Here is a 12,904-nt window from a genome sequence, read left to right as displayed (position 1 = left end):
ATAATTTTAAACGAACTCTATAACAACAGAAGCTTGTCATATTTGCCACTTACTTGTTCCCTCTTTAAATACCTTTTTCTGCTAAAATTGAGTGGACAGATGGCAAAATTATATGGTGATGTCACCCTAACATCCACTAATGCTTGGCTACTATCAATATCAAAGAACCTTACTTGATTTAAAAACATTTTTTTTTTTTTTTGGTAATAAAATTTACTTTGTAGTAAGATTAAATGTCCCTGAAGTAAGTGGTTTAACTTCTTGGTTAATTAATCAGTACCATCATAATAGTTAAATATACTTTAATCACAGAAGAAAAAATATAATATTCTAGGAAGAAGCAGCAAGAGTATTAAAGATTCCTATCACATTTAGCTCTATGAATCCAGTCATCAAAGAAAAAGAACACTTACTTTCACTGTATAATTGCAATCAGTTCAAACCACATCAAGATAAATGGCAGAATAGTGTTTGTTCACACTAGTTGATGTGAAATGTATCATTTTTCACAAAGGCCTTATAAGGCAAAGCACTAACTTTTTCCTGCTACCCCTCATCCCCAAAGAAGTCATGAGCAGATAAAACACTTCTATTTAATATGATTTCCTAAATATTATTCCGGTTTTTGCTTGTTTGTTTGTAATCAAGTGCTAAACGTCTTAAGTTGTAACCATTTAAAGTATAACCACTGGTTAACAACCCTTTTAGATGTTAAAAATGGTCACTATTGTTAATGGCAGGTGCTAGAGAAGGATTATGCTAAGGATTAAAAAAAAAGTCTTCAATTTCATCTCAAAATTGAGAATTAAATGAGAAATGCAAGGGAAGAAAAGGAAACACAGAGTCATGGTGGTGTTTGTGGAAGTATGTGCTAATAAGCAGGTTTTTTCTTCTTTTATTTATAGGGAGGGGGCAGTTAAGAAATCTCTTTAGGCATAGGTTGAGTTGAACCTGGTGTCAAACAAACAAAATGCAGCTCAGAAGCATTAGAAAATTTAATGTTGCTGATTCTACAAGGTATCAGTAGAGCTTCCCCTGTCACCCTGGGCAACTTCCTATGTTAGTTCTGGGAAGCCAGCTCCATAGGACAAGGTTATCACAGAGAACGCCAGTACCTGCCAGTGTTCTGGCTTAAGTGGCAGGGAGCCAGCCTAGTGACACTCCGTCCACCTCATGCTGCAGCATCACACACCGGGATTACCAGCGCTGACAATCACCACCGTCCATCACCACTATGATATCTAAAGAGTGATCATATCGTGATTGGACAAGTCAGGACTGGGATATCTAGTGTTTCATATGCATGGTAAACTGTATGTCTCTATGCAGGAGACAGGAGATTCAAGCTATTTAGTTTTACACAAATTACTTCTGGAGTCAGTTTAAACACAACACCATGAAGAACTCAGGATCAGCACGCAGTGGGCTTCACAGCTTGTACATATGCTGCATGTAAGGTACAAAAGAGTCAAATCCCTGCCATCTGTCTTACTAGATGCTTTGAGGCATAGAAACAATTCTGAGAGGGGAAACAGAGGAAACAGATTCAATATATTATATGTTTATCAATAAAGGTACATATTTGGGCCCTATGTTACCCAAAAAGAATGTTTTTTTTTTTAATTTTTTTTTAATGTTTATTTATTTTTGAGACAGAGAGAGACAGAGCATGAATGGGGGAGGGTCAGAGAGAGGGAGACACAGAATCTGAAACAGGCTCCAGGCTCCGAGCTGTCAGCACAGAGCCCGACGCGGGGCTCGAACTCACGGACCGCGAGATCATGACCCGAGCCGAAGTCGGCCGCTCAACCGACTGAGCCACCCAGGCGCCCCACCAAAAAGAATGTTTTAAACCTACTGATTTCATCCATTGATGATGAGATATACCATTATTTTATATAACACTAAAGAAGGAAAAACACTGCCAATTAAACTACAACCCATCAATAATTTTTGAAAGACGCAACCAAATTTGAGATGTTAAAATGTAAAAATTTGTATATCTCAGAATTTAAGAAATACAGTAAATATTTTTATTAGATTTCATGTTTTAAAAGAAAGCTTCACTTTCCTTTTGCAAAACCTCTAACCAAGGTATTTTTGGTTCTGTACAAAAATGTCAGGAGAGGTTCCGGAAGATGGCGGCGTAGGAGGACGCGGGGCTCACAGCGCGTCCTGCCGATCACTTAGATTCCACCTACACCTGCCTAAAGAACCCAGAAAACCGCCAGAGGATTAGCAGAAGGGAGTCTCCGGAGTCAAGCGCAGACCAGAGGCCCACGGAAGAGGGTAGGAAGGGCGGCGAGGCTGTGCGCGCTACACGGACTGGCGGGAGGGAGCCGGGGCGGAGGGGCGGCTCACCGGCCAAGCAGAACCCCCGAGTCTGGCTGGCAAAAGCGGAGGGGCCGGACGGACTGTGTTCCGACAGCAAGCGCGACTTAGCATCTGGGAGGTCAGAAGTTAACAGCTCTGCTCGGAAAGCGGGAAGGCTGGAGGACAAAGGGAGGGAGAGCTGCTGAGCCCCCGGACGGCAGAGCTCAGCTTGGCGGGGAACAAAGGCGCTCACCAGCGCCATCTCCCCCGCCCATCCCCCAGCCAAAATCCCAAAGGGAACCAGTTCCTGCCAGGGAACTTGCTCGCTCCGGCGCAAACACCCAACTCTGTGCTTCTGCGGAGCCAAACCTCCGGCAGCGGATCTGACTCCCTCCCGCTGCCACAGGGCTCCTCCTGAAGTGGATCACCTAAGGAGAAGTGAGCTAAGCCTGCCCCTCCAGCCCCCGTGCACCTTGCCTACCCACCCCAGCTAAGACGCCAGATCCCCAGCAACACAAGCCTGGCAGTGTGCAAGTAGCCCAGACGGGACACGCCACCCCACAGTGAATCCCGCCCCTAGGAGAGGGGAAGAGAAGGCACACACCAGTCTGACTGTGGCCCCAGCAGTGGGCTGGGGGCAGACATCGGGTCGGACTGCGGCCCCGCCCACTAACTCCAGTTATACACCACAGCACAGGGGAAGTGCACTGCAGGTCCTCACCACGCCAGGGACTCTCCAAAATGACCAAACGGAAGAATTCCCCTCAGAAGAATCTCCAGGAAATAACAACAGCTAATGAACTGATCAAAAAGGATTTAAATAATATAACAGAAAGTGAATTTAGAATAATAGTCATAAAATTAATCGCTGGGCTTGAAAACAGTATACAGGACAGCAGAGAATCTCTTGCCACAAAGATCGAGGGACTAAGGAACAGTCACGAGGAGTTGAAAAACGCTTTAAACGAATTGCAAAACAAAATGGAATCCACGATGGGTCGGCTTGAAGAGGCAGAGGAGAGAATAGGTGAACTAGAAGATAAAGTTATGGAGAAAGAGGAAGCTGAAAGAAAGAGAGATAAAAAAATCCAGGAGTATGAGGGGAAAATTAGAGAACTAAGTGATACACTAAAAAAAAATAATATACGCATAATTGGTATCCCAGAGGAGGAAGAGAGAGGGAAGGGTGCTGAAGGGGTACTTGAACAAATTATAGCTGAGAACTTCCCTGAACTGGAGAAGGAAAAAGGCATTGAAATCCAAGAGGCACAGAGAACTCCCTTCAGACGTAACTTGAATCGATCTTCTGCACGACATATCATAGTGAAACTGGCAAAATACAAGGATAAAGAGAAAATTCTGAAAGCAGCAAGGGATAAACGTGCCCTCACATATAAAGGGAGACCTATAAGACTCGTGACTGATCTCTCCTTTGAAACTTGGCAGGCCAGAAAGGCTTGGCACGATATCTACAGTGTGCTAAACAGAAAAAATATGCAGCCGAGAATCCTTTATCCAGCAAGTCTGTCATTTAGAATAGAAGGAGAGATAAAGGTCTTCCCAAACAAACAAAAACTGAAGGAATTTGTCACCACGAAACCAGCCCTACAAGAGATCCTAAGGGGGATCCTGTGAGACAAAGTACCAGAGACATCACTACAAGCATAAAACATACAGACATCACAATGACTCTAAACCCATATCTTTCTATAATAACACTGAATGTAAATGGATTAAATGCGCCAACCAAAAGACATAGGGTATCAGAATGGATAAAAAAACAAGACCCATCTATTTGCTGTCTACAAGAGACTCATTTTAGATCTGAGGACACCTTTAGATTGAGAGTGAGGGGATGGAGAACTATTTATCATGCTCCTGGAAGCCAAAAGAAAGCTGGAGTAGCCATACTTATATCAGACAAACTAGACTTTAAATTAAAGGCTGTAACAAGAGATGAAGAAGGGCATTATATAATAATCACAGGGTCTATCCACCAGGAAGAGCTAACTATTATAAATGTCTATGCGCCAAATACCCGAGCCCCCAGATATATAAAACAATTACTCATAAACATAAGCAACCTTATTGATAAGAATGTGGTCATTGCAGGGGACTTTAATACTCCACTTACAACAATGGATAGATCATCTAGACACACAGTCAATAAAGAAACAAGGGCCCTGAATGATACATTGGATCAGATGGACTTGACAGATATATTTAGAACTCTGCATCCCAAAGCAACAGAATATACTTTCTTCTCGAGTGCACATGGAACATTCTCCAAGATAGATCATATACTGGGTCACAAAACAGCCCTTCATAAGTTTACAAGAATTGAAATTATACCATGCATACTTTCAGACCACAATGCTATGAAGCTTGAAATCAACCACAGGAAAAAGTCTGGAAAACCTCCAAAAGCATGGAGGTTAAAGAACACCCTACTAACGAATGAGTGGGTCAACCAGGCAATTAGAGAAGAAATTAAAACATATATGGAAACAAACGAAAATGAAAATACAACAATCCAAACGCTTTGGGATGCAGCGAAGGCAGTCCTGAGAGGAAAATACATTGCAATCCAGGCCTATCTCAAGAAACAAGAAAAATCCCAAATACAAAATCTAACAGCACACCTGAAGGAAATAGAAGCAGAACAGCAAAGGCAGCCTAAACCCAGCAGAAGAAGAGAAATAATAAAGATCAGAGCAGAAATAAACAATATAGAATCTAAAAAAACTGTAGAGCAGATCAACGAAACCAAGAGTTGGTTTTTTGAAAAAATAAACAAAATTGACAAACCTCTAGCCAGGCTTCTCAAAAAGAAAAGGGAGATGACCCAAATAGATAAAATCATGAATGAAAATGGAATGATTACAACCAATCCCTCAGAGATACAAACAATTATCAGGGAATACTATGAAAAATTATATGCCAGCAAATTGGACAACCTGGAAGAAATGGACAAATTTCTAAACACCCACACTCTTCCAAAACTCAATCAGGAGGAAATAGAAAGCTTGAACAGACCCATAACCAGCGAAGAAATTGAATCGGTTATCAAAAATCTCCCAACAAATAAGAGTCCAGGACCAGATGGCTTCCCAGGGGAGTTCTACCAGACATTTAAAGCAGAGATAATACCTATCCTTCTCAAGCTATTCCAAGAAATAGAAAGGGAAGGAAAACTTCCAGACTCATTCTATGAAGCCAGTATTACTTTGATTCCTAAACCAGACAGAGACCCAGTAAAAAAAGAGAACTACAGGCCAATATCCCTGATGAATATGGATGCAAAAATTCTTAATAAGATACTAGCAAATCGAATTCAACAGCATATAAAAAGAATTATTCACCATGATCAAGTGGGATTCATTCCTGGGATGCAGGGCTGGTTCAACATTCGCAAATCGATCAACGTGATACATCACATTAACAAAAAAAAAGAGAAGAACCATATGATCCTGTCAATCGATGCAGAAAAGGCCTTTGACAAAATCCAGCACCCTTTCTTAATAAAAACCCTTGAGAAAGTCGGGATAGAAGGAACATACTTAAAGATCATAAAGGCCATTTATGAAAAGCCCACAGCTAACATCATCCTCAACGGGGAAAAACTGAGAGCTTTTTCCCTGAGATCAGGAACACGACAGGGATGCCCACTGTCACCGCTGCTGTTTAATATAGTGCTGGAAGTTCTAGCATCAGCAATCAGACAACAAAAGGAAATCAAAGGCATCAAAATTGGCAAAGATGAAGTCAAGCTTTCGCTTTTTGCAGATGACATGATATTATACATGGAAAATCCGATAGACTCCACCAAAAGTCTGCTAGAACTGATACATGAATTCAGCAAAGTTGCAGGATACAAAATCAATGTGCAGAAATCAGTTGCATTCTTATACACTAACAATGAAGCAACAGAAAGACAAATGAAGAAACTGATCCCATTCACAATTGCACCAAGAAGCATAAAATACCTAGGAATAAATCTAACCAAAGATGTAAAAGATCTGTATGCTGAAAACTATAGAAAGCTTATGCAGGTAATTGAAGAAGATATAAAGAAATGGAAAGACATTCCCTGCTCATGGATTGGAAGAATAAATATTGTCAAAATGTCAATACTACCCAAAGCTATCTACACATTCAATGCAATCCCAATCAAAATTGCACCAGCATTCTTCTCGAAACTAGAACAAGCAATCCTAAAATTCATATGGAGCCACAAAAGGCCCCGAATAGCCAAAGTAATTTTGAAGAAGAAGACCAAAGCAGGAGGCATCACAATCCCAGACTTTAGCCTCTACTACAAAGCTGTCATCATCAAGACAGCATGGTATTGGCATAAAAACAGACACATAGACCAATGGAATAGAATAGAAACCCCAGAACTAGACCCACAAACGTATGGCCAACTCATCTTTGACAAAGCAGGAAAGAACATCCAATGGAAAAAAGACAGTCTCTTTAACAAATGGTGCTGGGAGAACTGGACAGCAACATGCAGAAGGTTGAAACTAGACCACTTTCTCACACCATTCACAAAAATAAACTCAAAATGGATAAAGGACCTGAATGTGAGACAGGAAACCATCAAAACCTTAGAGGAGAAAGCAGGAAAAGACCTCTCTGACCTCAGCCGTAGCAATCTCTTACTCGGCACATCCCCAAAGGCAAGGGAATTAAAAGCAAAAGTGAATTACTGGGACCTTATGAAGATAAAAAGCTTCTGCACAGCAAAGGAAACAACCAACAAAACTAAAAGGCAACCAACGGAATGGGAAAAGATATTTGCAAATGACACATCGGACAAAGGGCTAGTATCCAAAATCTATAAAGAGCTCATCAAACTCCACACCCGAAAAACAAATAACCCAGTGAAGAAATGGGCAGAAAACATGAATAGACACTTCTCTAAAGAAGACATCCGGATGGCCAACAGGCACATGAAAAGATGTTCAACGTCGCTCCTTATCAGGGAAATACAAATCAAAACCACACTCAGATACCACCTCACGCCAGTCAGAGTGGCCAAAATGAAGAAATCAGGAGACTATAGATGCTGGAGAGGATGTGGAGAAACAGGAACCCTCTTGCACTGTTGGTGGGAATGCAAATTGGTGCAGCCGCTCTGGAAAGCAGTGTGGAGGTTCCTCAGAAAATTAAAAATAGACCTACCCTATGACCCAGCAATAGCACTGCTAGGAATTTATCCAAGGGATACAGGAGTACTGATGCATAGGGGCACCTGTACCCCAATGTTTATAGCAGCACTCTCAACAATAGCCAAATTATGGAAAGAGCCTAAATGTCCATCAACTGATGAATGGATAAAGAAATTGTGGTTTATATACACAAAGGAATACTACGTGGCAATGAGAAAAAATGAAATATGGCCTTTTGTAGCAACATGGATGGAACTGGAGAGTGTGATGCTAAGTGAAATAAGCCATACAGAGAAAGACAGATACCATATGGTTTCACTCTTATGTGGATCCTGAGAAACATAACAGAAACCCATGGGGGAGGGGAAGGAAAAAAAAAAAGAGGTTAGAGTGGGAGAGAGCCAAAGCATAAGAGACTGTTAAAAACTGAGAACAAACTGAGGGTTGATGGGGGGTGGGAGGGAGGGCAGGGTGGGAGGGAGGGCAGGGTGGGTGATGGGTATTGAGGAGGGCACCTTTTGGGATGAGCACTGGGTGTTGTATGGAAACCAATTTGACAGTAAATTTCATATATTAAAAAATAAAAAAAAAAAAAACATAATAAAAAAAAAATGTCAGAGACAAAATTTGCCATATTTTCATTAAAAGTTTCTCTCTGCCTTTGAATTCTCCTCAGAGATTTGAGTCTTTATAAAAATGCATAGATAAAATATAGATGTAAGCTCAACACAAACCTGATTTATTTAGCAAGCTATCTTCTAATTAAAATAAAATGTCAAGCTTTATCTAACATCAGGAAAATATAAGGCCAGAAAGAATAAAGCCAGGACCACACCCCAGTTTTCAAAGACTCAAAAGATCTTGGGGTTGTTTGGTCCAATGTTTCATCTAATACAGACTTTCTTCTAGAAAGACCTGAAGCGATCTCTATTTTCTATTTTCTAGATTCGTTATACTCGAGGGAAAAAAATATCCCTGAACCTTTTTGTCCTGGAAAAGGAAAGGAAATTGCATAATTTTTTAAAAGTTAAATTTTCCTCACTTTGGTACCAGAAATATCTTGATTTCAGGCTTAATAGAGACAGTCAAATAAATTCCTACAAGAAGAGAGGTTGTGTTGGAAAATATGACACAAAGGGAGAGTTAAGTGTTCCTGGAAAGCTTGGGTTCTAGTGCCAGTTTGGCTACTAACTGCCGAGACCTTGGCAGTCACTTACAGTTTCTGGACCTCCGTTTTTTATTCCCATGAAATAATTAACTGATTTCCAGAATTCTTTTAGGTATAAATTCCCTGACTCCATGAAAATTGACATGGAACACCCACTACTGGATTAAAATACAGCACAAAGCACATCAAATTTTGAAACACTCTCAATTTAGCTATATCAAATTATATATGTTGGTGTTTAAAAAAAAAAAAGCCACACTGGTTTCTAAAAAAGTCTCCTTAATTAAGGGTAGCCCATAGGAGGAGGCAAGAGTCTTGCTATTTTAAACCAGAAGAATTTAAGTATATTATATTTAGAGAAAAATACAAGAAAACTTTTAGTTTTTAAAAGATGCTTTGTTGTAGAAAGTTGCCTGTATTTTCTGTATAATGGGAGATTAGGAGATATGAAAAGTATTAGAAGAGCTTGCTACCTTTATTCTCTAATTTGGGGGGGGGGGGGGGAGGGACACTGCACTCAGCACATGTCCAAGTCACACACATCTATTTTGTTTTATTCTTTAGATACATATCATTTAACTCGAAATATAACTTTTCTGAAGAAATGATGTCTTTGTTTAATCTATGAAGTGTTTCTCAAATGCTACTTATAGGTTTGAGAACATAGCTGGCAAGATAGTTTCATTGATGAGATTGATTTCTGATTGATAATGGCTTAAAATTTCTGACTTCTTGAGGTATTCTAACCTATCTCAATTTAAAGTATACATAACAAAAAAAGCTGAGTAAAAACTTAAAATAATAAGTGGCTTTGTTATTTATGAAATTTTACTAATGTATTGCAAAGAAATCATTAGAAGTTGAAAAAACTAATTGGCTAGTTAATACCCTTAAAATCAGTTCTTTCAGGCACTCTGCTAATTATCATCTCATGATATAATTAAAGCAGAATTAAGTGCAGAAAGGTTTTCAAAATAAAGATTTTTTAAAGTTCTGTCGACAGACATTACAGTCCGTGTGTGTGTGATTTGGAGGCTCAAAGTTTTAATGTAATATATGAATCATGTAATGCTACATGATTATAAATAAATTATGACTGCAAAGTAATCTATATGGTTTCTAAATAAATATTTCAACATTCGTATACCCAAAGAGTATTATCCTCTTCAAAGTGAACACCTATGTTGCCATTCTAAATATTTCTGGAACTTGTTTATTTGTTCAACAAATACTGAAGGAATGATTATCGTGGGTCAGACACTATGCTCAATGCTGTGAAAACAAGGAGAAATAAGAAGTGGTCCCTATGCTCAGGAAGCTCATGGCCATTGAGGAAGCCAGTGATTTAAACAGAAAACTGCTAAAAGTACGACTGTGAAAACCACAAAAAATGTGAGCCATCGTGGTACACAGAGGGCAGAGCCATAAAGCCTGCCTGCATGATCAGGAGAGGCTGCGCTTGGGGATGTGACATATGACTCTGGTCTCAAAGGATGACCGGGACTTGAGCAAGAGAAGAAGGAAGACCAAACAGAAAGGACAGTCAGGACAGACCTGGAATGCTGAAAGAAGGAAAACCACACAGAGTTAACACGGTAGACTCTTCTGAGCATTCCCAGTGTTGGGGACTCTTCATCCTTTGAGCCAAGCAAACGCTATGCAGAGTGACACCGAGAGAACAGATGGGTAGTCAGACTGCACAGTATCATTTCTGGTCAAAATCGCATAGGTTTGAAGGCAATTCCAAAGAGGGTCTCTAAATCTCTTGAACAACGAGAACATTGTTAGAATATGCTTAGAACCTGGCTTTACCTCCATTTACTGCTATATCCCTGGCACCTAGATACATACCTAGGGAAGGAACAAGCATACTGATCCAAAAGACAAGATTCATTTGTATATAATAACAACTTGTATTTGATCATTTTTTCAAGGTGTTTTCCCATCGTCATATACAAACCATGAAACGCTTAAAGAAATTTTATTTCTTTATAATCATAATTCATTTTTCCTTATTTACTTCTCTTATTTTCTCTATTAGATTCTTTGAAGATGCAGACTTAATTTTACTCATCTTAGTTTCCCTAATACTAGAAGTAACAGTAAAAATAATAATAAAGTTGTATATAGCATTTGCTATGTGTCAGGAAATACACTAAATACATTATACACATTAATTCATTTCATCTTCACAAACTGTCAGATAGATGCCATGATAATTCCCATGTAACAAGTGGGGAAACTGAGGCATAGAGAGGTTCAATAACTTGCCCGACATCAGAGGACTAATAAAAGAGCTGGGAGTTGATGCCAAGAAGCTTGGCTATAGAATCCATGCGCTTAACCTCTATGTTATACTGCCAAGCACAGTGTCTGGAGCAAAGAATACAGTCATTAGATGCTTGTTGAATGAATTCGCTCTTCACAAATTACTACTACCATGAAAAGAACATTTTTCCCTACCTAGCAATGGAAATTTCCACTCCACGGAGGCCAAGTTTGCTGGTCTAATACCATCCTTAATAACTGCATGCAAACCTGTTAGACCACTAGTATAACAAATATAAAATCAAGATTTGGCAACTGTTATAAAATCATGTTTAAATACCTTCTAGTTCACCAATTTTTTTGGCAAATACTTTCAGTTGTTTTTTCAGTTTTCGAACAGTCTTGTCTTGTTTTTCAAGTTGCTCCATCAAATCCTAAAGATTAAAATGAGAAATATAACAGAAAAATCAAAATGGGCCTTCGAAAAGGCAGAGAAGGAAAGCAGACACAAAATCACAGGAATAGCAGTTAGTTTTACATAAAAGCTCCAGAAAAGCTCACTGGTGGAGCCACCACCTGGCTAAAACTGGCAGGCATGGGAAATACAGCTACCAGAAAAGCCAAATGTTAAAATACACACTGCCATAAGATCCTTTACAGCGTGATGGAGAGCAGGCTCCCTGGGGAGTCTTTTCCAGTAGACCCCATGTAGGTAAAACAATTAAATGCTCAAAAAATGTACTGCTTTTCCAGTGGAATGCTTTCTTTCAAGGGGGAAGAGGCAAAATAAATTTTGATGAATGCTCAAAAAGTTCTGTGGGAAGTTTTAAGGATGGTTGAACTTAGGCTGGGGCTTTTGACACCTGTGTGTGAGAAGCACTGTCTCTATGAGACCCACCCTTTGGAGATGCTAAAATTGGTCCTATAACTTAGAAGTTTGGGGAATTAAAAGGTAAGATGAAAAAATAACCACAGAGAAAGAATAAAGAGTGGCATGTGGCATAACATACACGTAAAATTTCACAGGTGATATAATTTTTCTCATAGAGAAAAACGGGAGCAATTCCTAATGCTTCATGCCCCCCAAAAAAAAGAAAAGAAAAGAAAAAAAACACAGTACATTCAAGGGGAAGGGGTAAAAAAGTCTGTGATGACTGGCTAATTAATCCAGAATTCTCAGATCACAGGCATAGTTAAGAGATCAATAAGTAAGAAGAAAATGGGTAACAGCAGACTTGAAGCTTAGGGGAGAAGTCAATCAGTGATATCCGTGGTTATTATTCAGGTTATGGTGAAGAAAAGTATTTACAAACACAAATACTCATTCCCTTTGCAGTTTAAGACAGCACAGATTTAGATAGTAGACCATTGAGTCAAAGGGAACAGGTGCTAACATTTCAAAGTGTTCATTTGTGTTTCTTGGATTGTACTTTATCTTTCAAATCACATTTTGCTTCCATCACACTGTAAGCCTAGTGTTAATAACAAATCCAACGTGACAATGGACGCAAGACACTGATAGAGGTGACACCACTGGCTACGAGACAGCTGTGGGAAGAAACAGGTTTCGTGAAGGTTTTTGAAGAGATTCCTGAGGAGGGGCGGGCAGCAGTGTGCTGTTCAATAACAGAGGCTACAAGTAGCAAAGGAGACAACAGAAATGCACTCCGAATTTACATACAATCATCCGCTTGTAAAGTGAAATCCGATATGATTGATACTTCTTAGGGTCATCTGCATATAATTCCTCAAAATACTGAAAAAACAGGCACAATGGATATTTGTTTTTCTCTGTGTCTTTGAGGGGAATTCAACTTCTCAGCAAAATCAATTTAAAAATATTTTTAAAACCCAAATAATTAAAGTATATATTCTTGAAAGGCTCTGCCATTGCCTTCTGATCTTTCCAGTATAGATGATTCTAATTATATATATATATATATATGCATATATATATATATACACATACATATATATTTTC

At 39.3% G+C, this 12,904-nt stretch overlaps 1 protein-coding gene across 5 annotated transcripts in view; it reads right to left on the bottom strand.

Annotated features, from left to right (window-relative positions):
• MYO5A (myosin VA) overlaps positions 1-12,904 on the bottom strand; it is a 199,863-nt gene that overhangs the window by 17,962 nt on the left and 168,997 nt on the right. For 3 of the 5 annotated variants that reach the window (XM_053889054.1, XM_053889053.1, XM_053889056.1), the window contains 2 exons: positions 12,605-12,679; positions 11,264-11,357 (listed from right to left, as the gene is read on the bottom strand). In XM_053889054.1, coding sequence (XP_053745029.1) covers positions 11,264-11,357; positions 12,605-12,679 — 169 coding nt within the window. The remainder of the gene's footprint in view (positions 1-11,263; positions 11,358-12,604; positions 12,680-12,904) is intronic. The other 2 variants (XM_053889055.1, XM_053889057.1) reach the window with 1 other exon arrangement.

The sequence above is a fragment of the Panthera pardus genome, unplaced genomic scaffold (assembly GCF_024362965.1).
Source record: "Panthera pardus isolate Hobbes unplaced genomic scaffold, ASM2436296v1 HiC_scaffold_24, whole genome shotgun sequence".
Classification (NCBI taxonomy): Eukaryota; Metazoa; Chordata; class Mammalia; order Carnivora; family Felidae; genus Panthera; species Panthera pardus.
Note: the sequence above shows the minus strand (reverse complement) of the source record. Positions and strands in the feature narration are given on the sequence as shown.